Consider the following 26,772-nt stretch of genomic DNA (forward strand, 5'->3'; position numbering starts at 1 on the left):
ACATTCTGAATGGTAAAATTGATTAACTCAAGCATTGCTGACAGTTGCTTTAACTCATGAGCCAAAGTGATTCGATTTGTCTCAAAACCACCTCATTTTTGAGTGTATTTGTTGTATCCATTAAATTGATCATAAAAGGCTTTCTGTGAAAAATCCTTTCTTTCCATGCTATGTTCTGTATGCCTGTTCATGATAAGGCTTAGATTGAAATAAAGCTGTACTGAAGTGCTTTAAAAATATCAGTGTATGAATAATCTGTCTGAGAGAGAATTTCTGAGTCTGTTTGCAAAGCTGCCATCAATCTGTCACCTTAAAATATTTTCACTAGCTGTTCCCACATTTACCAATGTTATTGCCATAAAACACACACGGAGATTTTGTTGAATGAGTGAATGTTGATAAGCATATGAGTATGCTTATTGGAAACCTGAAGATCCACTGGGAAGAAGGGAGAACTGAAGGAATCAACGTGAAGGTGAATGGGTCTCATTAAGACTTCCAAACTGGGATCCATTGACAATACACTACAGGCAGGGATGTGGCAGAATAAGGAGGTTGCAAGGAGGTGGGGTAGAGAAACACTGAGAAATGAAGAAGGAAACCAAATTTCTGCACAAGATGGGTAGATAGCAAGAATGAGAATGGCAAATTTTACTTGTCATTTTTCTGGTTATTTTAGCTCCCTCATTGAGGTCATTACACTTGAGCTTTTGCAGGGAATAGGGCAAGGGAACATCAAGCAGAAGGATGGCTTATAATGCAAAACAGTCTTTTTTTTTTAATTTTTTATTTTTTATAAACATATATTTTTATCCTCAGGGGTACAGGTTAGCAAAACAGTCTTCTATTGACCATGTTGGCCAGAGTTCTTTGTTATAAGCAAATGATATTTACTCTGATTGATTCACACATAAATGAAACTTATTAAAAAGACACTGAATAGTTCAGAGAATAGCAACAAGGCTAGGAGTGTGGCTTGGAGTTTACTTGGCCACATATACACAGCCCCCAAAGCATACATCTAAGCTTGTTGCTCTGAAATGCGGCCAGTGGCCAAAGAACACCATTATTGAGTACTTCTCCCCTGCCATCCTGCAAACTTCATGCTAATTGTTACTACTGTGTGAGACAGAACTCTTTGCTTCTCTGAATTTTTCCTTCGCAAGTTAAATAAGTCAAGGGCAGTTGTGTTAGATGCTAACAGCCAAAAATACTGACAAATAACTGCCAAAACCAAACACATGAATTGATGGAATATATCAGATACATTCAACCTCATCATAATTAGGGATTCTGTTCATCAAAAGACATCACCAAGAGATTTCAAAACAAGTCATAAACAAAAAGAAGACGTTTACTTCATGTATATTCAACAAAGGGCCATTATTTGGAATACATAATAAATTCCTATGAATCAATAAAAAAATAGAAAAATGAGCAAACATATGAGCAAGAATTTCACAGAAACACAAAGAGCTTATAAATATGACAATATCTTTAATGTTATATGCATTCAGTAACATAGACATTTTAAAAAATTAGATATAATTTAGTATTCACCTAATTAGCAAAAATTAGAGTCTGACATGAGCAAGTGTTCATAAGAATATAGAAACAAAGATTTCTCACACATGTTGGTGTCGGTCTCAGTGAAAATAAATCTTTTGGAAAACAGGTTGGCATTGGCTGGTAAAATTCAACAAATACATATATTCTGAGCTAGACATTTTATTCCTAGGACTATAACAAGGAAACTCTTCTTTATGAGGATAAAACCTAGTAAGTACATAGTCATATTGTGATATAAATTGGACATATCCAAATGTTTATTAATAGTAGAAGAGAAAAATACTTTTGTTTATATTTATTTATTGGAATATTCTACATTAGTGAAAAAAATCAGTGAACGACCATTACACACACCATCATTCATGGCCCTCAAAAGCATGACGTTGGATAAAAGTAGTAATTCTAGAAGAAAACTTACAATATACTTCATTTATAAAGTTAAAAAATGCAGCAATATATTGTTGAAGGATAATTAGAGTAATTAAACTGCAAAGAAGAAGAGCACAGTAATTAACTAAACCTCAGAACACTGATGGGAGGGTTGGTGAGGGAGGGAACTCATGAGGGCCACAGCAATGGCAGCCAAAGCTGGAGGCAGAGAAAGGCCAAGAATACAGGACACATGGCTCTCTTTCCAGTACAATGTGTTACTTGTCAGAACAGCCACTCAGGCTGAGATGAAATTCATTCACTTTGATAGATATTTTTTGAATGGTTACACAGTGGGTGCCTGGACATGGTAATAAAAGAAGTCACCTTATAGAGGGAACAGAGAATAAATAAAGACAGAAGCATAATTTAGGTACACAGTAAAGTTTTGGGTAGTGGTTAAGTGTTTTGGGGAAAGCAAAGCTAAGAAAGGAAATCGAATTCGATGGAGTGGGTTGGGATTTGACATTTTGGGTAGGATGGAAGTCTCTCTGAAGGGGTGATTTTTAAGCAAAAATCCAAATGAAAGAGGGACGGTGCCATGGGAAGGAAGTCTGTACTACTGAGGCGGCTGGAAAAAATGATTACTGAATTTGCTTCCAATGTTGAATTATTTGAACTCTTTAGGATACAGGGCTTTATAAAACAATGATGATATGATTTACTTCTCAGCAATACCAACATTCAGTAAATCATATAAACTTTCAATTATGATCATAGATTGGGCCCCATCTCCTCTCTAAAATGAATAAAATCCTGGGAACTCATTCATCTCCAAATATTAGGACCACTCTGGGAATGGAATACACAATTGAAAGAATTCTCAGAGAATTTCTTATCTTCTCTAAGGCATTGAAAGTGACTTTCTGGAGGTAAAATAAATAAGAAAAACAGAAAATTCTCTATGGGAACCATAAATATTCTGTGTGGTATTTGCTGTAAGTTTAACAATAGGTCCAAACACAAATGTATAATCCATTAAGAACAAATGAAAAAATAGATTTCACCAAAACTAAAAGCTGCTATTCTAAGGCTCTGTTAAGAGATTGAAAAGACAAGCCACAGGCTGACAGAAACTTTGCAAATCATGCATCTAATAAAGGCCTTAAAACACAAGATATTAAGAAACTTCAAAACTCAGTAATAAGAAAACAAACAACCCAATAAAAAATGGGCAAAATATTTGAACAGATACTTTACCAAAAAGGTATAATGATGACAAAGAAGCACATGAAGGATATCTTACTGTTGTTGGTCATTACGGGAATGCAAACCAAAGCCACAGTGAGATACAACTATGCACCTATTAGAATGGCTAAAATTAGAAAGGCTAACCATGTCAAGTGTTAGCAAGATTGTGAAAGAACTAGAATTCTCATAGTCTGTTGGTGAGAATGCAAAATGGTGCACCACTTTGAAAACGTGTTTGACAATTCTGTAAAAAAGCTAAATACCCACTGAACATATGATCCAGCCTTTCCATATTTAAGTATTTACCCAAGAGAATAAAAACCAACTCAACTATATATCAACAGGTGAATGGGTGAGAAAAACACCTATGGTACGTCCATACAATGGAGTCCTACTCAGCAATAAACTATTCATACACGTTAAACAGGTATAAACTTCAAAATAATCATGCTTCATAGAGGAAGCCAGACCAAAAAAAAAAAAAAAAAAAAAAAAAAGAAGAAGAAGAACACATAACAGTATGATCCTATTTATTTAACATTCTAGTAAATGCAAACAAATCGGTAATGTATGCAACAGAATACAGATTTGGAGTTAGGGTAAGGGCTGGGTGAGTGGGAAGAGGGACAGGAGGAAAAGATCATAAGGGGCATGAGGAAAAGTTGGGGTTAATGGGTATGTTCATTACTTTGGAGTAGTCTCATAGGGGTATACATATATTAAAATTCATCAAATTGTATACCTTAAATATATTTAGTTTATATAAATTGTACTGCAATAAGGCATATTAAAAATAAAAATACATTTTAAAAATTACTGAGCAAACTAACAAAAAAAAATGCCACTGTCCAAGATTTGGAGTCAATAGGATTTTTAAAAAAATTTATTTATTTGACAGACAGAGATCACAAGTAAGCAGAGAGGCAGGCAGAGAGAGAGGAGGAAGCAGGCTCCCAGGACCCATGGGATCATGACCTGAGCCGAAGGCAGAGGGTCAATAAGGATTTTTTAAAATGTCCAAATTTGTTTAGTTTGCACAAGGTGGAAGTCCTCTGGGCATTTCAGATTATGTGTTAACTGGTTAACCCAGTTGGTTAAGCCTAGTACTCAAGAGATCACTTTAACAGAGTATAAACTTTGATAAAAGGTTAATAGTAAAAAATGCTGTTGGGTTCCAGTGAAGAAAGGTCTGGGTCCAGATCCTGACTTTCATTTACTAGGTGGCTGCCCTTGGTCAAGTTGTTTAACTGCTCAAAGTGTCAGCTTGCCTATCTGTCATGGAAAAAAATAACTCATGAGATCATTGAGAGAACAATTGAGACAAAGTGAGAGAAGAATCACCTTTTGTTGTCAGAACTCTGTAGTTACCCAGAAGCAAATCACTCCAAGGATAGTCAATAGGAACCACAACTCCCCCCTGGTCAAACTGGCCATCTGCACCCACTCAGATGCTGATTCATTCATTCAGCAGAAATGCACATGTGGCCGAACCCCCTGAAGATGTGAAAGAAGGAAATCTGGTCGGAGCATCTTTAAATTCTATTTGCTCAAGAACTCTTCCTTGATGTTAAGTTCCACTCCCTGCCTACCCTGCTTCTTTAACTTCTGGGATTCTTTCTAGATGGCACTCTGCATCTCAGCTTCCAGACTTGGACTGGCTCACCCCATGTCTTTGGATACCTAATACAAAAATGCTTTGTGATCTCAAGATCTCCCCTGGGGTTAGCCATCTTACCCATCTTTAGTCCCTCCAACAGATAGTTAATTTAGCTCCAGACCCTGCCGTCTTGGTAACACAGTTATTTGCAAACACAAGCCTGCACCTTAAGACCACTGCAACACGTTAGACTGATTTTTTTTTTAATTTTAAAATATTTTTTTAAAGATTTTATTTATTTTTGACAGAGAGAAATCACAAGTAGATGGAGAGGCAGGCAGAGAGAGAGAGAGAGAGAGAGAAAGGGAAGCAGGCTCCCTGCTGAGCAGAGAGCCCGATGCGGGACTCGATCCCAGGACACTGAGATCATGACCTGAGCCGAAGGCAGCGGCTTAACCCACTGAGCCACCCAGGCGCCCCAATTTTTAAATATTTTTATTAACATATAATGTATCATTAGCCTCAGGGGTACAGGTCTGGGAATCGCCAGGTTTACTTACTTCACAGCATTCACCATAGCACATACCCTCCCCCATGTCCATAACCCCACCACCTTCGCTCTACCCCCCTCCCCCCAACAAACTTCAGTTTGTTTTGTGAGTAGACTGATTTATTTTTAAAGCCACTATGGAGGCAAATGATAAAATGCAAGGCAAATCCGTGACTACTATAGGAAAACTAGTGTAAGTGGACAAATATTTGTGGACAAACAGTATCATAATCATATTTCAGTTATATCCAAGAATACATGCTTCCCTCTTGAGGCTTGCTTCCTTTTCTTAAATTCCCAGTCTTAGGATAATTTAGTATAGAGGTTGGCAAATTTCTTCGGCAAAGAACCAAATATGAAATTTTTAGGCTTTGCCAGCCAAGAAACAAAATCAAAGACATTAGGAAAGTAATGGTTATTTAGGTAACCATTTTAAATGAAACCAAAATGTAAAAGCCATTCTTAGACTGTGGGCCAGAAAGAGAGAAAGAAAGAAAATAAGAAAGTTCAAAAGAAAACAAGAAAAGAAAAAAGGACAGGCAGTGGGTTGAAATTGGCCCAGGGGCAACAGTTGGCCCATTTCTGTTTTAGTTGCATGGGAGTTTAGCTTCAGCGATTTAACACTTACTGAATCCAGTTTTAGAGTTCTTTTTCCAAATTAATTAGAACGTGATGACCTTTTGTTATAGGCTGGTGAATTATTCTAGGACACAAAGGGGTTAAACCTCATAAAGATCTCACTGAATTTATTCCAGCAAAATTACTGGGAATTTGGAATCCCTCCACTGTTTCTCTTTGAAATGTTTACTACTTCAATATATTTGGGCTTCCTCCATAACCTATTTAACAGAAAACACATTTTCATCAGTGCCTTTCGTCTTTTCCATACTGGCATCCTTTGGATCTTAAAAAGAACTCTGCCGGGCTAAGTAATTATTTCTCAAGCAGTCAGAAATCAGCACTCCTTGTTTGTCATCACTCTGGGTGGATGTGGACCCAAATTATTAGAAGTCTCTTAACATAATATTTTTACATGAGCAAATATTTCCTTTGAGAAATGCCTTCTTGGAATCCAAACTTTTCTGGGGGAGAGACACGTTCACAGTGCAACCTAGACTTTTTACCCCCCTTTATTTTAAAGTGAGCGAGATTCCGCTTGAGATCGTTTTGAGTCCACTCTTTTTCCACATTTGCATCTGGACTTCAGCAGAAACGGCAGTAGCCTGCAGAAGCCTGGGTCTGGGTGGGAGGCTACCCCAACAAATGTGTCACCTCATTTCCATCCTGTGAATCTGCAGCCTCAGCTCCTGTTCCTCATGTTAAGTAGCTGACCCCCCCTCATTTGGGAGAACTGAGGACCAATGTGGTCTGCTGAGCATTTTCACATCTCTGACTCAAAATGTTTTGGCATCTTCACTTGTCTTTTCTTGCTTCTTTCTTCCTTCTGAGGAGAACATACATTTCCTCTTTACACACCTAAATCTTAGCTGCTTCTTGATCTCCTACACTGCTGCTCACTTCAGAATACTACGCTATTCGTGATCTATTTCTTCATTTTCCTTTTCTTCCTTTGCACCACACTTCACTGGCCTTCAGTATACTCGTGTCTCCCATCATTAAAAATAATAACTCTTCCAATCCGAATACTGCCTCAAGCCACCACTCTTCCCTGCCTTCTTTTTATTACCAAGTTTCTATTTCAAACCAAATAATCCATCCTCATTCCCTCCACTTCCTTATCACCTACTCAGTTCTTGCAATTTATCATTTTCTTCCTAGTCTGATGAAACTACCCTCTTAAGACCACATGTAATTTACCAGCTTAAAATTCCAGTGGCTTTTCCCCCCTCCACACACAACTCAGGGAGACAGACGATGATGTTTGCCATAAAATCACTTGCAGTAACAAAGAATTGAAATCAACCAGGTATTCATCAATATGGAAATAAATAATAAATTGTAATACATGCGTATGATAGACATAATTTGATTTTTGATTTAGACATCATATACATTTGTATTAGAATTATGATACATAATTAATTAATTATAATTAATTAATTAATTATAATTAATTAATTAATTATAATTAATTAATTAATTAATACAGAATTAATTTCTCCCAACTGAAGACATCTTTCTAAAATCTATTTTAGGGGCGCCTGGGTGGCTCAGTGGTTTGGGCTGCTGCCTTTGGCTCGGGTCATGATCTCAGGGTCCTGGGATCGAGCCCCGCATCGGGCTCCCTGCTCCGCAGGAAGCCTGCTTCCCTCTCTCTCTCTCTCTGCCTGCCTCTCTGCCTACTTGTGATCTCCGTCTTTCAAATAAATAAATAAAATCTAAAAAAAAAAAAAAAAAAAAAAAAAATCTATTTTAAACTAAACATTTTGGATGAGTCCCTATTAACTACTGAATCTAATCTGGTCCTAGATGCTTAATACTTAAGGACTTACACTTAATCACCAAAAGTTTTCTCTAATACTGCATGTGCTTGATGTTCCAAACAATTTGGTCTGTCCACTATTGTCTCTTGAACACTTTCAATGTCTTCCTACCTTGGCATCTCTTAAACATTCTGGCTGATGGCTCTATGGGGAAGGACCACACCCACAAATCATGAAACCTTGTATGATCTCAGTGGAATGCCACTTTAAAGTAATTGATTTTTTTGAAGTCTTAAAAATACAGGAAAATACTCAGTTAAGGAGAACAATGCCAAGTACCCGTCACTGTGAATTAACCAACTAATTTGTTTTCATTATTTAATCCAAATTTTAAGCGAAAAGGATCAAAATGTTACAATAGGGTTAAGGCTTATTCTCTTACTGACTTTTGCCCCTCCAGAAGCCGCTAGATCACAAATTTGGTAAATGTTTTCCTAGTCCATGCACTTAAATTTCTAAAGCACAAAAAAACTGTAGTATTATTTATATATCCAAAAAACTGCAGTATCATTCATTGCTTTTAGCTTAACACCTGGTAAAAAAATATAGTCCATAACTCTAAAACCTGTTTTATTCCTCTCATTTCAAGAACTTATTGTTTTGAGACTAAGTTTATTTTAAGTGCCATACAGATGTATCATAATTCTAATACAAATGTATATGATGTCTAAATCAAAAATCAAATTATGTCTATCATACGCATGTATTACAATTTATTATTTATTTCCATATTGATGAATACCTGGTTGATTTCAATTCTTTGTTACTGCAAGTGATTTTATGGCAAACATCATCGTCTGTCTCCCTGAGTTTAAGAATTTCCCTTTGGCTATACTTAGAAATGAAAATTGCTAAAACATAAAGTGTACATACTTTCGGATTTTCCAGATAATGCCAAGTTAATTCCAAAGCAACTTTAATGACCCCTTTTTCTCTATGCTCACCAACACTTGGAATAATTAGATTTTTAAAACTGTTATTGTCACTTTATTTTTCACTTTTATTTTACAAAATAAAAGTGATTCTTTTTCATATCTTTAGTGGTTATAAGTTTTCCTTTTTGGAATATTGTTCTTTAGTAGTGCCCATCTTTTCTTATGGAGCTGTGGGCATTCTTTATACACCCTTCATACTGATTATTGTATATTTGGCAAATGTGCTCATTTTGGCGTGCTGCTTCTCTTTTAATTTTGCTCATTGTTCCTCTTGTAAAAAATTTTGGTTCTGACAAATTTCTCAATTATTTATTTTATTGATTATTACTAAATTCCTTGTTATTTTTTCTTTTTTAATTATTTTGTTTTGTGGTCTGAGTTGTTTAAGAAATCCTTCCCTGCTCCTACTTATTCTTCAAGGATAAGTTTTAATCCTCTTTATGTGAGATTTTAATCTTTAATATATCTGAAGTTTATTTTTCTGTATAATATGAGGCAGGTCTTGATTGCATTTTATTTCCCTACACAGTACTAGAATCGTACTAGCACCATTTATTGAATAGGCCATTATTTCCCCTTTTATTTGCATTATCCTCTCTCTTTTTTGGGGGGGGGGAATGTATGATTTTTTTTAATAAAACAATTCTGCTTCAGTGCAAATGTGTCAAAAAAAAAAGTCTCATGCAACTTAGCAGGAACAGTTTCCACAGCCTTTCACACTGTTGACAATTTCTTCTTGTAGTTTCTTCCTTTCCTCCTCTTTGGACATATTTTCTTTCTTTGCATCCCATGTGAGGTTATTATGGTTCTGCACACGGCTACTTTGTGTATGCCACATTTCTGAATAGATACTGCCAGGGTTTGCAAGCAAGCCATGGTGGGTACCACGTTCAGCTATCTTACCCTGATCCAAGACAATGATTTCATCTGCATCAACCACTGTTGACAATCTGTGTGCAATAAAAATAGAAGTTCTATGTTTGACTGCATCCTTCATGGCACTAAGAATAGTCTCTTTAGTAATTGAATCTAATGATGAAGTGGCTTCATCATAGAGGATGACTGGGGGGTCCTTCAAAATGGCTCTTGCAATTGCTACTCTTTGCTTTTCTCCTCCTGATAGTTTGAGTCCTCGTTCCTCTACTTGTGTGTCATATCCATGTGGCATTCGAAGAATTGCATCATGGAGTCCAGCTAATTTTGCCACCGCGTACACCTCCTCAGGTGAAGCATGGATGTTTCCATATAAAAGGTTGTAGTAAATGGTATTGTGGAAGAGGACAGCATTCTGAGGCACCACTCCCACTGCCCTCCGAAGGCTTTCCAGGCTCACATCTTGTATATTTTGACCAGCAAGGTAAATGTTACCCTTTTGAGGCTCATAGAAGCGAAACAACAGCCATACTATTGTGCTTTTTCCTGACCCACTACCTCCTACAATGGCCACTTTCTTTCCTGCAGGAACTTCAAAAGATATTCCACTAAGGACTTTCTGTCCCTCAATATATTCAAAATGCACATTATCAAAGGCCACCGAAGCTGTCTGTGGTGTGATCTGAATGGGAGATGCCATTGCTTTGTCTTTAATTCGACTGTCTACCTTGAGTAGAGTAAACAAGGTGTTCATATCTATGAGTGCTTGTCTAGTTTCTCTATATACAGTCCCCAAAAAGTTAAGGGGTAATGAAAGTTGAAAAAGCAGTCCATTCACCATTACTAGATCTCCAACGGTAAGGGTACCTGCCACAATTCCCTGACTGGTGAGCACCATAATAGTTGTTAAACCAACACTGAAAATAGCACTTTGACCAAAGTTCAGCATAGCCAGAGTAGAGGTACTTTTCAATGAAGCAGTTTCATATGTCTTCAGAAATCTATCATATCTTTGTGCTTCATAGTTTTCATTATTAAAATACTTCACAGTTTCATAATTCAGCAGCGAGTCTATGGCAGCGTTACCTGCATCATTATCCACTTTGTTCATTTCTATTCTAAATCTAGTTCTCCACCGTGTAACAGCAACTGTGAATGCTGTGTATGCACCAAGAGGGTTACCAATGCAAACTGGGCACCACATCTATAATACAAAATACCACTGACAAGAGTCACCTCAAACATGATGGGAAGGAGATTAAATACTAAAGCACTCAGGACAAAACTAATACCCCTTGTCCCTCTGTCAATAGCCTTTGATAAAGCTCCTGTCTGTCTACTCAGGTGGAAAGCCAGATCCAGGTTGTGCAGATGGAGAAAGACATTTCTGGCTATTCTTCGGATTGACTTTTGGGCCACCTTGCCAAATACTGCATTTCGAACTTCATTAAAAAAGGCAGCTCCAGCTCTTGATACACCATAGCCAATCAGAACTGCCGTTGCCATGGTTGCAACTGTATTTGGTGCATCACTCAGGTTCAACATGTTTCCCGACATCTGGTTGAGGCTGACTACAGCATACTTAAACATGAAGGGGACCACAATATTCATGGCCTTTGCACCACCCAAAAATCCCAAGGAAATGCCAACTCTAGCTCGTAGATCTGGCCTGTCTTTGGGCCACACATAAGAAACCATTGCTTTCATGATTTTCCGAGTATCAACATCTTTTAACCCTTCTTTTGGGTCTGTGTGGAGTCCTCCTCCTGCATGACCACGCCAACATGTCCTCTTTTCTATCAGTGGCCAAGCCTGGAGACCCCTGGTAACATCTAATATCTGTCTTGAGTTGCCTTTTCCCAGTCTCTGCCATATAGTATGTCTTAATGACTCTGGGATCTGGGAAATTCGAGCGGTTCCCGAAACGCCGAGCTGCCGTGATCTCCACTGAGAACCTGCGCCACGGACAGAGACTAGATGTCGGATCAGAAACACGGCATGCCGGCGTTTTTCGAAAGCGGCCCCGGCAGGCTGCCCAGCGTGAAGATTGTATCGCGAGCAGCGCCATCTTGAGCGAGGAAAGAGCCATTATCCTCTCTCTTAAATACCAATTGTCTAGGTACGTTTGGGTCTATTTCTGGCCTCACTATTCTGTTCTAATCATTTGTGTGCCGATGGCTACATAATTATATGTTGTCCTAATTACTACACACACATTTGATTATATAGATACATGTATGTCATATAATACATAACATATAATATATGTATTTTATATGTTAATACATCTTTGATAGTTGGTAAGAGGAGTCTCGTTTTTCTTTTAAAGAACTATCTTGGCTATACTGGACTTAGTCTGTATGAGTATTTGTTCAAGTCCATGGAAAACTTATTTGGAGTTTTTATTAGAATCACATTTAATTTGTCATATAAGTTGAATTATCTGTATAATATTTCATCTCTTTCATGAACTAAGTGAATTTTTCTACATACTTAGGCCTACATTTTTTCTGGGGGCAGGTGTTAAGGAGGGCACATATTGCATGGAGCACTGGGTGTGATTCATAAACAATGAATCTTGGAACACTGAAAAAATAAAATAAAATTTTTTTAAAAGATGAAAAAAATAAAAGTCATCTCTGCACCCAGTGTGGGGCTTGGACTCAGAACCTGAAGATTAAGAGTAACATACTCTACTGACTGAGCCAGCTAGGCACCCCTCCTTAGGCCTACTTTTACATCCTTTAGTAATACCCTGTAATTTTGTCCCCAAACAGTTTATACATCTGGTGTTAAAATTATTCTTATTTTTGTGTAACTTATTTCTTATTACCTTTTCTTATTGTATATTGTTAGCATATAAGGTTATTAAATTTTATGTGGTTCACCTATCAACTGACTTTCATGAAATCTTTCATTAGTTTTAAAATTTTGCAAATTCCCTTGAATTTTCGACGTGCACAATCATATCAGAAATGAAAAAAAAAACGTCAATTTTGTCTTCTCCTTTCAAACATTACACAGTTTGTTTCTTCCTGGCATTGACACACTAACTATACTCTCCTATATTGGGAATTTCTTTTCATTTTTACTTTTTATATCTTTTTTTTATAGTAATGGTTGATTAAAGTATAGCTGACATCCTCCCACATAAAACTGAATGGCAAGGATGATAGTGGACATCCTCCTCTATTCCTCATTTTATTGGGAATCTTCCTACTGTTTCATCACTAAGAATGATGTTTACTGTTTGCCCACATGATGGGCATTTGATCATCTCACATAATCACAAGAAGGGTGAGTACAGTACAATAAGATACATTGAGAGAGAGATCACATTCACATCACTTATATTTCACTATGTTATTATTGTTCTGTTTTATTATTAGTTATGTTGTATTCTCTGGCTGTGCCTAATTTATAAATAAAACTATAATAGGCATGTATGTAGAGGGAAAAACACAGTGCATATAGGATTCAGTAGTATCTGTGGTTTCAGGCATCTGCTAGAGATCTTGGAGCATAACCCCTGTGGATAAAGGGGTACTGATGTACTACTTTTGTTTGAAGAATTTCATTATAGCGATCCCATAGGAAAGGGAGTATTCTTATCAGATGATGTTTTAATATCCAGCTCTGGGCTTCGTTGTAAGTCAACCTTAAGGAAAAATAAGAGATAAAAGTTCATAATAAAGCTATGTGAAATGATAGATCAGGGAAATACCCAAAGGAGCTATGAATACTATCATCAGAAAAAGATCCATTAAAGGCAAAGTGATTTCTAGAGTTAAAGACACCACCAATAATAAGAGCAACAATTCACCAATATACACAGTTGTCATGAATGTGGATGCATAAAGCAAAGTCAAAGAGACAAAATTGATAAATCTATAGTCATGTGGAGATTTAAACACATATCTCTTAGAAATTAAAAATTCCTAAGAAAAGAAATTTCATAAAAACACAGGAGATATGAACAATGTGAGTCCCAAATGTGATCTAATAGCTGCCTATAAGATCCTAAACTAGTACATGGAGAATGAATATGCTTCTCGATGACCCATGGAACAGTTAGGAAAACTGGCCAATTCTTAGACCACTAAGGTCCAAATAGGTGATAGTCTATAAATTGTATCCTTGACCATAATGAGAATAGATTCAATATCAGCAATAAAAGATGATGGAGGGCACATATGCATGGAGCACTGGGTGTGGTGCATAAACAATGAATTCTGGAACACTGAAAAGAAATAAAAACAAACAAAGAAAGAAAGAAAGAAAAAGAAAGAGTCTAACCTGATAAAACTGAAAAAAAAGTCAATCACAGTGGAAATTATGAATTTCTTAAAAATAATTTCTAAAGAGTTTTTTTTAAGATTTTTAAAATTTATTTTATTTTTTTAAAATTTCTTTTCAGTGTACCAGAATTCATTGTTTATGCACCACACCCAGTGCTCCATGCAATCCGTGCCCTCCTTAATACCCACCACCAGGCACACCCAACCTCCCACCCCCTACCCCTTCAAAACCCTCAGATTGTTTTTCAGAGTCCATAGTCTCTCATGGTTCGTCTCCTGCTCCAATTTCCCTCAACTCCCTTCTCTCCATCTCCCCATGTCCTCTGTGTTATTTCTTATGCTCCACAAATAAGTGAAACATATGATAATTGACTCTCTCTGCTTAACTTATTTCACTCAGCATAATCTCTTGCAGTCCTGTCCCTGTTGATACAAAAGTTGGTTATTCATCCTTTCTGATGGATTTTATTTATTTACTTGACAAAGAGAGAGAGAGAGATCACAAGTAGGCAGAGAGAAAGAGAGGGAAGCAGGCTCCCCACTGGGTGGAGGGCCCAATATGGGGCTGATCATGACCTGAGCCAAAAGAAGAGGCTTTAACCTACTGAGCCACCTGGGTGCCCATAAAGAGAAGTTTTAAGAACTGGTAGGATATACTAAGTAGTGCTTAAAGGAAATTTATAGCTTTAAAGACATGTATCATAAAAGATAAGGAAGATTAAATGTCAACAAGCTAAATATTCAACTCTATAAACTAGAACAGACAACAGAGTGAATATAAAGGAGAAGAAAGGAAATGATAGAGATTGGGCTAGAAAAAAATGAAAAAGGATATTTAGTCGTAACTAACAATGTAAAAGTCGATTCTTAGAAAAGACTAATAATGAAATGATTAGTAACTTTGTAAAAACGTGTTTAAAAAAGAAGAAAGCTCTATTGAAATGTAAATAAAGTCAATATAAAAATATGCAATATTTTATTATGAAGCCAGACTAGTCTGTGTTACAGTAAAAATCAAGATAAAGATTTCATAATAAAATAAAATAATAATTAATATAAATAAAATAATATAAAAGTAATAAAATAAAATTTAAAAATATTCATAAATAAAATAAAAGCTGACTTATGTTCACAGAAGTGTCCTTCATATATCCAGATGACTCTCCCAATGTCTTTCTGGAAGTGGCTCATCATTCTAGGGTGCTTTGATCTTCTGACATTTGCTTTGATGATAACCGCCACTATTAACCATACCCTGGTAGTTGGAGAGGACCCCCATCACTTCCTGTCATATCGCACTGGACAAACCAAGTCAGATGGCCGGGTCTGACACAAAGGGAGTGGGAAAATGTAATCCCCCAGGGTGCTTCCTGAGAAGAAGAAAACAAGAAACATAGACCAGCATTAGTAATACCTTAGTATTAGTAACACCTACCCATATTAGTATTAGTAATACCTACCCATATTATGAATAACACTGTGGCAGTAAATTTCATCATTGACGTGAAATTGAAAACTCTCAAGAGTGAAGCAGCCTGTGTGAACTGCAGGATACAGAAATAGTCTAGGCAGTGTTGTAGACCCAGAAGGAGAAGACAGGGAGAGAGGGGCAAAAAGTTTATTGAAAGAAATAATGTCTGAGAACTTCCCAAATCTGGGAGAGATTTGGGCATTCAACGTCGTGAAGTTCAAAGGTCTTCAAAAAGTTCAACTGAAAAGGATGTTCTCCAGGACACATTGTAATTTAAAAAACTAAAGGCAAAGAGAGAATTTAAAAACAGCAAAAGAAAAAAAATATTCCTCATATACAAAAAAGCCAAACTCCTAGAAATAAGCAGTAGAATGGTGGTTGCTAGGGCCCATGGAGGGGTGGGAGAACTAGGGAGATGTTGGTCAAAGGGTATAAGCTTCTAGTTTTAAGTTCTGGGAATCTAAGATTCAGCTTGGTGATTACAGTTAACGGTGCCATAGTATACCCTTGAAAGTTGCTAAGAGAGTAGATCTTGGGTATTCTCACCACACACACTCACATTCTGGTAATCATTTAGCAATACATGTGTGTATCAAATCATCACATTAAACACCTTAAACTTACACAATGTTATATGTGAATTACATCTCAATAAAACTGGGGGGAAAAGACTTGGTTTCTCTAACACTGTTACCCTAGCACATAAAACAGTCCTAGTCACTATGTTAGTGATCAGTACTTGTTGAATGACTGAATGAAGAAAGGGCCCATTAATATTATCAGAGTCTTCCTAGAATCCAAGTAAGATAAGGACTGAGATTTCTCTAACAAGAACACTGTTGGCGACTTTGGCACAAACAGTTCCTGTGGAAGAATGGGTGTTGAATCCACCTTGCAGGTGTAGTGAATAGCACAATAGTGAAGATGGGGAGTAGAGAGAGAACTCTTTCAGTAGCAGAAAAGAAAGAAAGAACAGTACCCAGAAGATATTGTGTGGTCATAGATTTTTGTGTTTATTTTTTAAGAGTTGAGACCCTTAACTATATTTAGGTGCTAATGGAAGAAAGACAGAATACCGGAGAGCTAGAGAGAGAATGGATAGAAGGGTCCAGAAATGAGAAGGGTAGTCCTTCAATAAAGTGGTCCTAATAAGATGGTTGGGGAATGGGTCCAGGGCACAGAGATGACAGTCTTATACAATAGCGGGATACCTCACCCGCTCTGGGTAGAAGCAAGCCAGTTTGCAGATATGGTATAGGAAAGCTAAGGAAGTTCCTGTCTGATGATGCTTAATTTTTCTGTAAAGCAGAGAGCAAAAGCATTTGCTTGGAATTAGGGAAAATAATTAATTTCCTAGGCTGCCAGGATGTTCTTAATTTCTATTTCTATGGAACATATGTCATACCCTTAGGACCACCCCAGGAACTGTGAGTAATTAAGGCTTTTTTTTTTTAAGATTTTATTTATTTACTTGACAGAGAGAAATCACAAGTAGATGGAGAGGCAGGCAGAGAGAGAGAGAGAGAGACGGAAGCAGGCTTCCTGCCGAGCAGAGAGCCCGACGCGGGACTCGATCCCAGGACCCTGAGATCATGACCCGAGCCGAAGGCAGCGGCCCAACCCACTGAGCCACCCAGGTGCCCCGTAATTAAGACTTTTTAATAGGCCAACTGTAAGTGCTGATTTTCACAATTTATTTCTTAATTTATGCTGCTCTCCAGTAAGAAAATTGTCATGTTATTTGGCAAAGTTAGACATCTATTCCTCTCCTCATGACATTGATTATGATGTTCCTAAATTCTTTGCCATCAGGGATTCCTTTTATAATATTTTCCCACTAGCCTTTATATTTTTGAAAGACACTGTCTAGCAGACAAACTACATTTATAAATTAATAAATCAATTTCTATTTTTGATTAATTTTATGTAACATTTGTTCATAGCCAAAAAAAGTAACTGATCAGCATGAGTAATCATGTTTGATTAATCTAATTCAAATCAAAATCAAAGGAATAGGACATTTTAGTTATCCTGTGCAATCTTACTGAATATAAATGTGTGATACTTCTTGGCTTTTCTAAAATATTGAGAACAACTTTTGAATTCTTTTACTTCTTAATAGAACCATGGGGAAAGACTACTGATATACTGTGACCACTTAAACCTTGATTTTCATTGTGATTTCACTTCTAATCTGAAAGGTATCCAATATTAAAATGTTTTCTTTCCCAAGTCAGTGATGTGTATGTAGTTCAATCACCCTTCGTATATATTCTCCTTTTAGTGAGAATTTTAAGAAGCAGCAACCCTGAAAGTTAATGGTTGATTTAGCCTCCTTAGAAAACCAGACCATCTTTTACTAAATTACTTTGTTCCTGAAGAGATAAGAGAAAGAGATATTTCAACCCCAATACCTTGAAGTAATTGAGTTTTTTAGTTTCTCTTTGAGAATAACAATGAATGATAACTTTATAATAAGGCTCCAAAGGATGACTCTATTTCAATTCTGATGTACGTTATTAGGATTATGTAGAAAAAAATCCATTTATCAATGAATATATCTTGAGCTCCTTCTTATTAGCGACGTATCATTCTGGGATACAGATGTGGATATTACAATAGACACAAAACCTGCCTTTGTGTACCTTACATGAAACAAATAATAATACAAATAGCCATAGTATTATAAATTGCTTTAAGATGTAAGAAATCATAATAAATTGAAACACTAATAGAAAACACAATGAGAGATTATAACAGCTAAGCCCAATTTATTTACTTTTAATTTTTTATTTACATTCAATTTAGTTAACATATACTGTATTATTCATTTCAGGGGTAGAATTTAGTGATTCATCAGTTGCATACAGCACCGAGTGTTCATTCCATCAAGTGCCCTCCTTAATGCCCATCACCAGTTACCCCATCCCCCCACCCACCTCCCCTCCAGCAACCTCCAATTTGGTTCATAGCGTTAAGGGTCTCTTATGGTTTGCCTCCCTCTCTGTTTTCATCCTATTTTATTTCTCCTTCCCTTCCCCTATGTTCATCTGTTTTGTTTCTTAAATTCCACATATAAGTGAAATCATATAGGATTTGTCTTTCTCTGACTGGCTCATTTCACTTAACATAATATCCTCTAGTTCCATCTATGCCATGGCAAAAGCCAAGACTTCATTCTTTTTGACGGCTGGATAAAATTGTATGTATGTATATCACATCTTCTTTATCCATTCATCTGTGGACAATGGACATCTGGCCTCTTTCCATAGTTTGGCTATTGTGGACATTGCTGCTATAAACATTGAGGAACATGTGTCCCTTTGAAACACTGTGTTTGTATCATTTGTATCATTTGGATAAATACCTACTAGCGCAATTGCTGAGTCTATGGTAGTTATATTTTCAATTTTTTGAGGAACCTGTTTTCCAGAGTGGCTGCACCACTTTTCATTCCCACCAACTGTAGTAAGAAGGCTCCCTTTTCTCCGCCTCTTGCCAACATCTGTTGTTTCCTGACTTGTTAGTTTTAGCCATTCTGACCTATGTGAGGTGGTAAAAAGAGCCCAATTTCAATGAGAGATTGGAAGTCTTCTCCAAAGGAAGTGCCGTTTTAGCAGAAGCTTTAGTGTGAATAGATTTTAGCTGGTGATAAGACAGGAGTGGGAGGGATTTCCAGGCAGAAGAAATAGAACCCTTGAATACTGTCTGGTGGAAATGAGCTCTGTTTCCCTCAGTGCCCTCACCCAGGGCACGAGAGCCAGATGGGCACTTATGGGAGCTCAGGGGACATTAAACAATTACAGTGAATATATTTCTATAGGGGTTGTATTTCTGGACTATAAGTACATTTGCCAAAATGATTTCAGCAAAGGGTGACTCATTTACAGTAAACATTTTCTTTTTGACAGTATCTTAAATTAAACTCTGAAGAAGAAAGTGACAAAGAAATTTAAGTGACTTGTTTGGGCTACAAAGAATGCTTCAAATCTAAATACCATAGATACTGTGTATACCCTGTTACAAAAATGCAACCCATTCACTTAAGGAAAGGTTGAGATGATAAGAAAATTAAAATATAAATATTTCTACTGGTAAGCCACATAGGTGACGACTTTCAAATCTTCCACAATCAAAAAGAACTAATGATTCATATTTGTCTTCATTCCCATTCCTCACCTTGAATAAAGAAATGAAATGACAGCCTGTGGTTGTCAACCTCATTCTATTTGATTATTGCCCAAGGGAACTCTGGTGATGACATAGTTTCCTTAACATCATTTAATAAAGAGGAAGGACATGACCCTAATTATTAATGTCACGTGTCTTCAACATAAAGGTTAACTTATAAAGATCAGTTCCATAATTTGTAAAAGAAAAGCAGCACAAACTTAATGTGTGTAATACTATTGGCGTATGGTATTTAAAAGACTCTTCTCTCTTCCTACAAATCCTTACTGCCCTATACCTAACTAGTCACAGCGCACTCTTCACTTTCAAATGGAGGAGTAGTTCTTATGAGCCACAGAAATACCCCTAGTTAATGAATGGTTTGCTCAAGAGAACTTTGTAAAAGGTGTAATTGTTCTCTAATGGGATTCAGACCTATCAGTTCTCACCCCTTCATTTTAGAAAGTGGCTCTACCTCTTTTTAGACAAATAAGCTAAATAACGCACATGAAAAACCCATTAGGTTAGTACTTCTTTTTTTTTTTAATTTAATTTTTTTCAGTGTTCCGAGATTCACTGTTTATGCATCACACCCAGTGCTCCATGCAGCACCACCAGGCTCACCCAACCCACCACCCTGCCTTCCCTCCAAAACCCTCAGTTTTTCTCAGAGTGCACAGTCTCTCATGGTTTGTCTCTCCCTCCAATTTCCCCCAACTCACTTCTCTCCATCTCCCCATGTCCTTCATGTTGTTTTTTACGCTCCACGAGTAAGTGAAACCATATGATACTTGACTCTCTCTGCTCGACTGATTTCACTCAGCATAATCTCCTCCAGTCCTGTCCATGTTGATACAAAAGTTGGGTATTCATCCTTTCTGATGATTAGTACTTCTTAACCATGGCTACACAACCCCGGGAATTTATAAGGTAATTGCAAAGGATTTACAGATATAATATGTACAAAGTATATATCTCACACACAGATATGCACTATTATTTTTCAAATATATATAAGCCACTGTGATAAAATACATCATAACTTTAAAGCACTACTGAATTCATAATAACTTTATTGTACATTATTTTTTAATCAATTTTTAAAATTAAAAAAATTATGATACTCTAAAAATTAAAAAAAATTATGATACTCCAAAAATTTAGAAACTATTACATGTTGAGTTGATTGATTAAAGCAACGGTTTGTCAACTTTTAGCCACACATTACCATCACTTCAAAAAATTGAGCTCACACATCCCAGTTGGTATATATTTCCTTCTAATCATTATGCATATTCTTCTATGCTCTTATCTTTCTTTACCGTATAAAAGCTTATAAAAGAAAATTTAAAACAATCATCCAAAAAACAAATATAAATGTTAAAATTTCTTCCAGCACTCCTGAAATGTGGTAGCTCCCTTTCGGAAGAGCATTGGCTAGAAGGAGAGAAAGATGTTAAGGGTTGCCTGAAGAAATAAGAGGAATGAAGTTAGTGTATTCTGGGAGAAACGGTACAGGTCAGTTAGACCTTGTGGAGAGGGTTTCAGGGTATTGCTGACATACTAAATTTTCTCCCGACTCTGGACGTTAGCACAGCAATAAATCACAAAGGCACATATCCACATTGTCTCACCTGTTTTACACATTCACACTGCTGTTTGGGAAGAATTATAGGCTGGAAAAGAAAAACACTCTCTGTCCTGGTACCTCATATGAACGGACCTGTACCTGGAACAACGCCGACAGCCCGTCGTGTCCTCTTGACCATAACCCTGGGGGTTGGGCCTTTAATCAGCACAGCAGAGCGAGCAAGGTTTTTGAACTGGTTTCTATGGGGACCCACTGAAGCCTGGCACGATGTCAGAGAATGAAATTTCTGACAAGGGTGTTAAATCCAGGTCAGTTTACATTTAATCTATATATTTCCAAGTTGGGAAGTGGCGGAACTCTTTCGTATCCTTCAAAACACTCGATCGTAGGGTGGAGGGGAGATGTTCCTATTTGTAGAACACAAGAAGCTATCACTTGATAAGGTAAAGGCTGAAAGGCAAGGGGGCCAGAACAAGGGGAGCCTGCTGCGGAGGTTACCCAGAGTCAGCCAGGAAGATGAAAGTTTTGAGAGCTGGGTCACCGGGACAAGGGGACTCTTCTGAAGAGTCTGTCCTTGGTGGTGGCCTGGATGATGAGAAAGATTTCAGATATGAGTCAGAATGAGAAGGCTCTTCTGTTTGCCCAGGTCAAAAGAGTGGATGAATGAGAAGGGACACATAAGTGAGAGCTCTAGGTAGCTTCTCCTGAGTGAGGAAACCACAGCGGCCAGGGTTGAGAAGAAGCTTGGGAGAACAGAAGCAGAATGGTATTCTCATCAGCATGAAGTGTTCTCAGAATGGATATGTGGGTGCCAGTCCTGCGGCAATTGTGATCATTGGTGAGGGAAGACTTGGAGATACCTCTCTTCTGAGGGTCATGTTTACTTCCATGTGCAGATGGCCTCAGGCTCAGAGTGTGATAAATTGGGTTTGGCCAGAAAAGCCAAGGTCATCTCTGCTAGAAAAATAATTTACATACCTGAAGACTAGGATTTCTGGGAAATTACCTCGGTTCTACTTCATGTACCTTTGGGCACTTTTTCTTGATTTCAAAAGCCAAAGAGAAAGATGAGATTAGAGGATAGAAGGACTTACCTGGAAGTGACCTGGCATTTCACTGAGGATACTCCCCTCAATGGGAAGTGAGAAATGTCTCTGAGTGGAAGAAATGCAGGGACCATCTGACAGGTGAATCATGACAACTTTTAAGACAATAAAACAACATATATTGAACAAAACTAGCAATCAAAAAAATAGCTTCTAGACACTTCTAAATTAAGTGGATGTGCATTTAAAAAAACCCATTCATTTTTATAAATCAGGGTTTAGTCTCAGTTTACAGAACTGAATTTAATGGGAATTAGAAGCTTTAAAAGCTGCTAGAAGCTAAGTCTGAAGGAGTCACCCCAAGAATAGTACCACAGAACTAGCCTGCCAACGTGACTGCTACCACTAGCAGCATCAGGAAGATGGGGGGAATAAAGAAGGTGCAAGAGCAATCCATGACCTCAGGGCCATACCATCCTAGCCACAATCCAGGGATCAGGGACCCAACACAAGAGCCATACGGAGCCTGCTAGATCTATCCCAGAAAAACAGAGGGGGAAGAAGCTTACATGATGGGAGAGAAATGGGACAGAAACTCAAGGTGGGTGAGACTGATCAAGGTAAAAATGTATGGTTCCCGAAGGGATCTGCTAGAAGTATCACCTGAAGGGATCTGCTAGAAGCATCACCTGAAGACATTCAGAGAGAGCAACAGCCTGATTCATCAGGGCAAGTGACCAAATGAGAGGAAAAATGATAGAGAGTAACTAAATAGAAGCTCTACCACCCACTACAGTTCTTCTAAGAAATTGAATGACTTCACCCAGAGACGGTATTTTTCTTCATCTTAGCTGTTAATTTCAAAATTGTTAGAATAGACAGAAGCTACTAGAAAAGGGCAAATCTGACAGGCATCCGTGTTGGTGCCCACTGCAAGTCTCCAGCTCCATTGAGAGCATCAGGGCCACTGGCTGTTAAGAATATCAGGAGTAGGTTAGTGTCACCACAGGGATCCAGGAACCCTGCTGGGTTTATATAGGACGGGGTCTCCAGGGCTCTAGCTAGCTGTGGTAACAGGAAGAAGCAGACGAGTGCTAATGCTTTTTTCTATCACACCATCAGACTCTGGGACTGTTCAGTGACACCAGTTCAACCTGGTAAGAACATCTCAGAGGCTTACTCCCAAACCTGTGGATGTGTAGTTAGTGAAGGCTTAGGACCAAGAAACACGATTGCCCAGGTGCTCATTGTTCCTCTAAAGCCATTGTCAACATGGCTGGGGACTCCACCCCCCAAATTCTAGCTGCTTTTGGCAATCCAGAGGCTGAAGTCAGGATTAAATTTAAGGATTGTACATTGTTCCAGATGGCTATACTCTGGATAGGTAATGACAATTAACTAATTAATTAAAATAATTTTTTTAAAAAGGCCAACCAGTTTCTGCCATCCAGGTGAGCAGCAGAAAGGAACGAAAAAAGAAACAAGTCTCACAAACAACATCTTTGTCAATTAAAAACAAAAGTTTCAAATCCAGTGTCACAGGCCACAAGAAGAGTTGCAGAAGCATGGGGGAATTGGGTATTTGGTGTCGCAGTTTTGGGACAGCCTCAGAACTTTATTACGACAAAGGCATCCACCCAGTTGCACCCTACTTTCAATAGAAAAGAGACATAGCTCCCCAGAAACCACCCAAAACGAAAGGGATGCATAAACAGCCTTCTGGGAAAGACAGCAGGGGCCCGCCTACCCAGCTGGGCGCCATTGCTGCTCTCCCTTCTGGGATGACTGTGTGGGGCCAACATGACTCCTTCCCACGGGTTAGGCTAACACAACTGAGAGGACTCATGGCTCCCTGAATCCTTGTGACCTTATTCCACATTTCCTTATGTCTTCTCTGCACTTTCTTTGAGCACCTAAGATGTCTCATTAGAGTTTTAGTTTGGACTTGTGGTTATCAGTCTCCTGCTGATGGTGAAACACCTGGGGACGTAATATAGGCCACAGTGTCCAGCTCGTGGTCCAGCAGATTGAGAGGCATTGTGTGGAGGTGAGAAATGGGTACTGCTTTGAGAGGACGGTCTCCTAATAGTTTGCCTCTGACGCTAATTAGCTGGGCAGCTCAGCATCCTATAATCTCTCTGAGCCTCAGTTTCCTTCTGTAGAAAATGAAAAGGACGATCTTTTAGGAGGCTCTTTAATGCCAACATCCTATGAGAGAAGTCTGCTTTTGAACAAACTCTGAGAGGTCAGAATGGGAGATGAAGATCAAAGATTACTGCACCAACATATCTAAAAGCATAGCAAAGAAATTGACAAGCCTGAGGTGCCCCTCTTTAGTCCTAGCAACTGGTCAAGTTAATGACAGACAAATGAAGCCCATACAACACACAGGCTCAGACAATTTGAGGTGTAAATGGCCCAGTCCTTGGCTTATACCCCTCCCCCACTTTCATCACTGTGTGTAGCATTCTCTAATGATTCATTGATCCACTTCTAACCTCATTTTAAAAAGTGCTCAGCAAAAAGGCGCCCCATTACCTGCTGCTTTCTAGGGCCCGAGGACGCCTATTTCTGTCTCCTAAAAAGAGTTAGCTGTGGGCTCCGACTACCACCCAGCCCTCTATCACTGTCAGAGCAGAGTGAGCCCCAGCGGTGTGAAGAAAGCCTGGTGGTCTTACCCTCCTGGGATTCTGCTTTAACCCTTTGAAGTACACAGGCAAGCACTTGCAGAAACCATAAATCATTCTGATAGAGGAGAATCGAACCTGCTTCCCTTGAACAAGCCTGGAGGATGCCTCTGCATAACATTCATCACCGGCTGCCTACAGCCCACACCTGGGGAAACAGCATCCTGCTGGCGTTGCTGTGGGAATTCAACCCCGCCCCCATCCTCTCTCCCTTCCTGCAATCTCCTTACCCACCAGTCAGCCCAAAACAATCCTATGAAGAGGTTACCTTTTCAAAGAACTTTCCCCCCTCCTTTCTCCCTCTTCAGGTTGGCCTGCATACTGGAAGCATTCATCAATACTTAATAAAGATATTTTTACTGAGCCTTCAGCCGAGGTTCTCAAAGGACTTTGCAAGCATTAGCTCCTAAATCCCTACCCAGGAACATTACTATAGGGTTGAAGATGGAAAAAACCAAGACACAAACTTGTTACGAGTGTCTCAAGGTCCCCTGGTGAAAGGTGCATCAAAACATTCAAGTGCGCTAGATGTCCTTAAGCCCTTAAGGCAAAGGCGAGAAGGGGCCTAGTGCCCAAGTCTGTAGTGCCAGCTGTTGTACCCTCAGATGTGGCTGGATGCTGGCCTGTCCCTGCCTGCTCACCGCTCACCATCTCTGCAAGGACAGAGGTTCCCTCCCTGGGAATCTGTTGTCTCTCCCATATTCCCCACAGACAGAGAATGGTTTCTCCAGTCATACCAGAGCTTCTTCAATGTCTCTCTGAATTCTCTAGGTCACCAATTCCTATTAATCCTCCCTCAAAAATGTCTCAAAATCCATTCCCTTCCTTTGTCAGCTATTTCTGCCTCTAGTAAATTCCTGCTTACTTTTCTCATGAGCTTTTGCGTACATTTTCTAACTGATTTTCTACCATGTCTTCCCTCTCTGAAGCAACTTTTACTCCATCTTCTGGAGAGCCCCTTCTAATCAATAAATCTGAGCATGTCACACTCCTTCTTAGAAAAAGAATCTTCCTGCCACCAGAGCAATCAATGGAACTGCTTAAGTTGCATCAAAAATATACACCCACATTTTATAGGTTTAAAAATCCCCTTCCTCTTCTCATTTTTCAGAGAGCCCGTAGGTCTTAACATTATATGCACCTGTTGTATGATGACTTCTTGTGCTCCTTCCTCCAACACCAGACTTCTTGCCAATCAGTCCTGCCTCTGCTGCCTCAGCGCCACCACACCCAGACCACAGCCTGAGACTGTTCCATCGCCCCACCTGGGCCACCAGCCGTATTGCTAATCTCATCTGGACACATCACAGACACACCCAGAAATACTATTGAATCTGGGCACTTCGTGGCCCACTCACATTGGTACATAACATAAATCGTCACAGACAGAAGCCATTTCTTGGCTCTTCCCAGTTGCCTTCCTTGGCTGGTGGCTTCTCCCTCCTTCTTCATAGTTAGCCATGGTCGGATGAGTCCTTCTCACACTGAATTACCCTGCCCGCTTCCTTATCCCATCCCCCTTTCTTGACTCTGACCCCTTCCCTGCCTCTCTCTTCTTTGTGATCCTGCCAGACCTGCCCTGAGAACTCAGGATAATCTCTTCAACTCAAGATCTTCAACTCAACTTATTTCAGTCTGTGACTTTGATTCCCTTGTGCCACATAACATATTATATTCACAGATTCTGGAGATTTGGATATGGACATCGTTGGGCCTCCATTACCCTGCCTATCATAATGGGACGTGAGGAGTGGGTGATGGGGCAAGGACAGAGTAGAGCACCTCTCCCAAGCATGGCCTCTGCGCTCTGCGGGACTGAGGTCAGGTCCTCCCGCAGCCCCACAACATCCAGCAGATAGGTCACTTTACAACCATGAGCTCAGTTCCATCGGCTGAAAACTGTAGATCAGTTCTTAGGATC

General features: G+C 38.7%; 1 protein-coding gene across 1 annotated transcript; it reads right to left on the reverse strand.

Moving 5' to 3' along the window:
* Positions 1-9,328: 9,328 nt before the first annotated feature.
* On the reverse strand, positions 9,329-11,656 carry LOC309849134 (iron-sulfur clusters transporter ABCB7, mitochondrial-like; the record flags this gene model as incomplete). Its single annotated transcript, XM_082701457.1, is given in 3 exon segments — positions 9,329-10,764; positions 10,767-11,616; positions 11,618-11,656. Coding segments are annotated over 3 exon segments (2,250 nt in total). The 3' UTR covers positions 9,329-9,403.
* Between the last annotated feature and the right edge of the window lie 15,116 nt (positions 11,657-26,772).

This window comes from Mustela nivalis (genome assembly GCF_964662115.1).
Source record: "Mustela nivalis genome assembly, chromosome: 15".
Classification (NCBI taxonomy): Eukaryota; Metazoa; Chordata; class Mammalia; order Carnivora; family Mustelidae; genus Mustela; species Mustela nivalis.